General features: G+C 52.1%; 1 protein-coding gene across 1 annotated transcript in view; it reads right to left on the bottom strand.

Annotated features, from left to right (window-relative positions):
- PLAA (phospholipase A2-activating protein) overlaps positions 1-2,434 on the bottom strand; it is a 38,232-nt gene extending 35,798 nt beyond the window's left edge. The window contains exon 1 of the mRNA XM_006770994.2: positions 1,943-2,434. Within this exon, the coding sequence (XP_006771057.1) occupies positions 1,943-2,310 (368 nt within the window). The 5' untranslated portion in view covers positions 2,311-2,434. The remainder of the gene's footprint in view (positions 1-1,942) is intronic.
- Positions 2,435-4,079: the final 1,645 nt, after the last annotated feature.

Genomic DNA, 4,079 nt, shown 5'->3' with positions numbered 1-4,079 from the left:
CCATGGCAATCAGGGCCGCAGGCCAGCCAGCAAACCCAGCTTTCCCAAGGCGATCACCCGCTGGGGGGTGGGGAAAGGCTGCCGTTGCCCACCCCCCAACTCTTGCCTGCCGCCTGGGTTGCGGATGACCATTCAGTCCTTCTCCTTTCGCCTCTCATCATTTCGAGTATGCAAATTAACCACCATCTTGGCTGTCAGTTAATTTGCGTATCTTGCTGATTAGCCAATGGGAAGGGTAGCGGTCGTACGCCAATTACCATGTTTCTGTTTTATTAGATAGGAGGATTAGGGTACTCCTGAGGCTTAGGAAGAGCCACACTCAAGGGGCCAAAGAGCCGCATGTGGCTCATGAGCCACAGTGTGCCGACCTCGGCCCTAGGCTAGTCTATCTCGTCCCGGCTACACTACTATAAATGCCTCCAAAATGATCCACTTCCACATTTACCCCTTTGCAATCCGTTCTCCACCGGCAGCTCGCAGGAACTTCTCAACAGGTAAATGGAATCATGCTGCTCCTTGCTTGAAACCCTTTAAATAAAGGCTTCGAACTAGGACCACCCTTCCTCTGCCCTCAAAGACCTCCCCCACCTCACAGCGCATTCCCTCCTGCACAAAGGGGCTGTCTTCTTGCTCAGTCCAGGGCCTCTGAGGGTGTCCCTACAGTGCTCTTCCAATTCGCCTTCCTTATTCCCGGCTCCCATGAAAGCCCCATGTGTCAGATTAAAAAAAGAAAAGGAAGCCCTAACCGGTTTGGCTCAGTGGATAGACCATCAGCCTGCGGACTGAAGGGTCCCAGGTTCGATTCCCGTCAAGGGCATGTACCTGGGTTGCGGGCACATCCCCAATGGGAGATGTGCAGAAGGCAGCTGATTGATGTTTCTAACTCTCTATCCCTCTCCCTTCCTCTCTGTAAAAAATCAATAAAATATATTTCAAAAAAAGAAAACACCTCCTCAGAGAGGCTTCCTTCTCTAACATCTCTCTCCACTCTACTCTATAGGGATACTTGTTTTCTTCATGCCAAATATGTAATTATTTTTCTATTTTTTTTTTGATCCATCTTCCCTTCCACATTATAAGCAAGTTCATTAAAACATAAGAGAACTTGTCTGTCCTCTTCCCCTTCAAGATTTCAAACACATTAGAGGGCACTCAACCCATAGCTACCATCTGAATTTATGGATCACCGAAACTCCCTGTGAAACCTCTACTGATGGGGGCGGTAACAAAGTAACTCCGCTCCAATTTTTCTCTTTCTGAACTGAAATCCGTTTTCCGGTGACAATCAGCCAGAATCAAGGCTGAACCCTTTAACTTGATTTGCACTGGAGCTTAACCTTTTGTGCCTTTATTTGTGAGTGAGGAGGCAATGGACTTTCTCTCCTCAAAAGGCAGCACAACCCCCACACACGTCCACAGAACATGTGAGAGATCTCCTCCCCTCCATCGAAGCCCATCACAGGCCCCAGACTAAGCAACTCCGACTTGGACAACTTTCTGCGGGGCCATGTTTGAGAACTGAGACTACAGAACATCCTAGAGCAGATGCGTTCACGCGGCCTCACAGAGGAGGGTGCACCGGGTGTCCATCAGTTTCCAAAATCTCAAAGCAACGCGGGACATCGTCGTCCAAAAACTGAAGCCCCAAGAGGGAAGAAGTTCGTCCAAGGTCACCCGCTCGCTAGTGGTCAAGTCGGGACACGAAAGCAGGTCCCTGGCCCCCCCAACCCGCTGCTTCCCCGACCCAAGCGCCCCGGTGGCTCCCACCGCGCGCCCCGAGCGCCTGTGCTCTCGGGACCGGGAGGGCAGGCAGCCCTGAGCACAGGCCGGGGAGGACGGGAGCGGCCAGGGCGCAGCTGGGAGGGTCCGCTCTCTCCCCACTCGCGGCAGGACGCGTGCAACACAGTCAGGAGCGCGGGGGTGCCGGGCTCGCAGCGCTCACCTGTCCGGCACCCAGAGGCGGGTGGTGCGGTCCCGGGACACGGACACAAAGGCCCCCGGCGGATAGAGGCAGCACACCAGGCCCCGCACGTCCAGCTCGTGGCCCTGGAGCGAGCAGCTCAGCCGATACCTGGCGGCGACGCTCTCCATGGCCCCGGCCGGTCCGGCGCCCGGGCCCGGGCCCGAGCAAGAGCAGTCGGCAGGGGCGGTGGGGTGCGCGACGGGCCGCGGCGCGAGAGGGACTTGCAGGGGAGAGGCGCCCTGACACCGGAAGAGCCCGAGCGCCAGTGCGGAAGGGCGGCCGGGAAGGGGCGCGCCGGGCGGGCCGAGTGACACAGCAACCCCGACCGGCACGCCGGAATTTATCATCAGCCCCGGCCCGCGTGACGCAGAGGGTGCGCGCCCGCCCGCCCGGAGGCAGAAGAGGAGCGAGGCCGCTGCCCCCCTGCGCTCGGCCCCGGGCGCCGGGGAAAAGCCACACGCCCGCCCGCTCTGCCCAGGCGCCCCAAACCCGGCCCTGGCCAAGGCCGCGTTTTTCCTGAGCCCGGGCTGAGCTGCGCATTACCATCCGGGAGGCAGGCGGGGACTACAAATCCCACAATGCCACGCGACGGGGTGGCGTGTGCCGCGTGTGCGCGGAGTCCTGGTATTTTAAATCCTGGTCTGCAGAGCTCAGGTCTGTTGAGGTTACTTAGAGTGATCTGTTAGGCAGCTTTCTCCGCATTTCCCCAAACCTATGCATAGTCTCCTGATATCTTTACAAGTTAAACGTTTTTGTTTCTTTGTTGTTTTTGTGGGGTTTTTTTTTTTTTTTTTAAATTAAGACTAGAGAGTTTGGGGCCAAATTGGAAACAATCGCTTGCCTTAAATTCTGTGAACACTAAAATGGGGTCTTGGTACTTAAAACTTAATACTTTGTGTTAAGCATTTTAAAGATTTCAAATAGTTTCAACTCATATTGATAGGGGGACTTAGGATCTGATAGAGCGCCTAAATTAATTTGAAAAATAATCATATTTTAAATCTTAGAACACATACTTATGTGAATAGGGGTTAAGTTTCTTATTTGTGAGTAGAGGGTTAAATTTTTCTGAAGTTTCCTTTTTAAGGCTAGTGCAAAGCTATTAAGGAGGTGACTCAGCTGTCAATCTGGCAAGCAGAACTTACAAGCGTGGTCAGACCAACCCACCAAGAGTCAAAACATCATCTCATCACCTGATGATTAAGGACAATAGCTGACTTCTGCGGACCTCCAGGACTACATATAGCTGCATTCCATTTATTCTAGCCCCTTCCTCTTTATAATCCTGTCCCTGGCACCTAGCTGTAAGACAGGATTTGAATGCTTGTAAGCTCCCTGTCTTCCTGGTTGGCTAGCCTTCTCAGTAAATGCCTTATATGATTCAACCCTGCCTTAGTTATTAGACACAGCGACAGGCAGCCCAGCCCAACAGGGGGTTTCCCAGTAACAACATCTGTAAACAAATGAGAAATGCTGGATCCCTCTCCCATATGTTTAGAAGCACTGAGCGGGAGCTGGGGCTGGGTTGTCTTCCCATGCACCAAAAGGTCACAGATTTATTCCTGGTCAGGGCCCAAACCCCTTTGAGGGCTCCATACCCAGTAAGCAGTGGTTCTCAACCTTCCTAATGCTGCGACCCTTTAATACAGTTCCTCATGTTTTGGTGACCCCCACCATAAAATTATTTTTGTTGCTACTTCATAACTGTAATTTTGCTACTGTTACAAATCATAATGTAAATATCTGATATGCAGGATGTGTTTTCATTGTTACAAATTGAACATAATTAAAGCATAGTGATTAATCACAAAACAATAGTAATTATATATAATTACTAATGTTTTCGGATGGTCTTAAGTGGCCCCTGTGAAAGGGTCGTTCGACCCCCAAAGGGGTCGTGACCCACAGGTTGTCGCCCCACAGGTTGAGAACCGCTGCAGCAGAGGGTCTTCTCCCAAAGATGACATACCAGCTACTTTATACACACACACACACACACACACACACACACACACACAAAATGTCCTTTTGCAGAACAATTCAGCCCTCTTTAGTTTTGCTCTCTCTTTCCTGATCCACATACTGGGGGCTGCCTCTCATTCCCACAGAGCCCCTG

Source organism: Myotis davidii, unplaced genomic scaffold (genome assembly GCF_000327345.1).
Source record: "Myotis davidii unplaced genomic scaffold, ASM32734v1 scaffold325, whole genome shotgun sequence".
Classification (NCBI taxonomy): domain Eukaryota; kingdom Metazoa; phylum Chordata; class Mammalia; order Chiroptera; family Vespertilionidae; genus Myotis; species Myotis davidii.
Note: the sequence above shows the minus strand (reverse complement) of the source record. Positions and strands in the feature narration are given on the sequence as shown.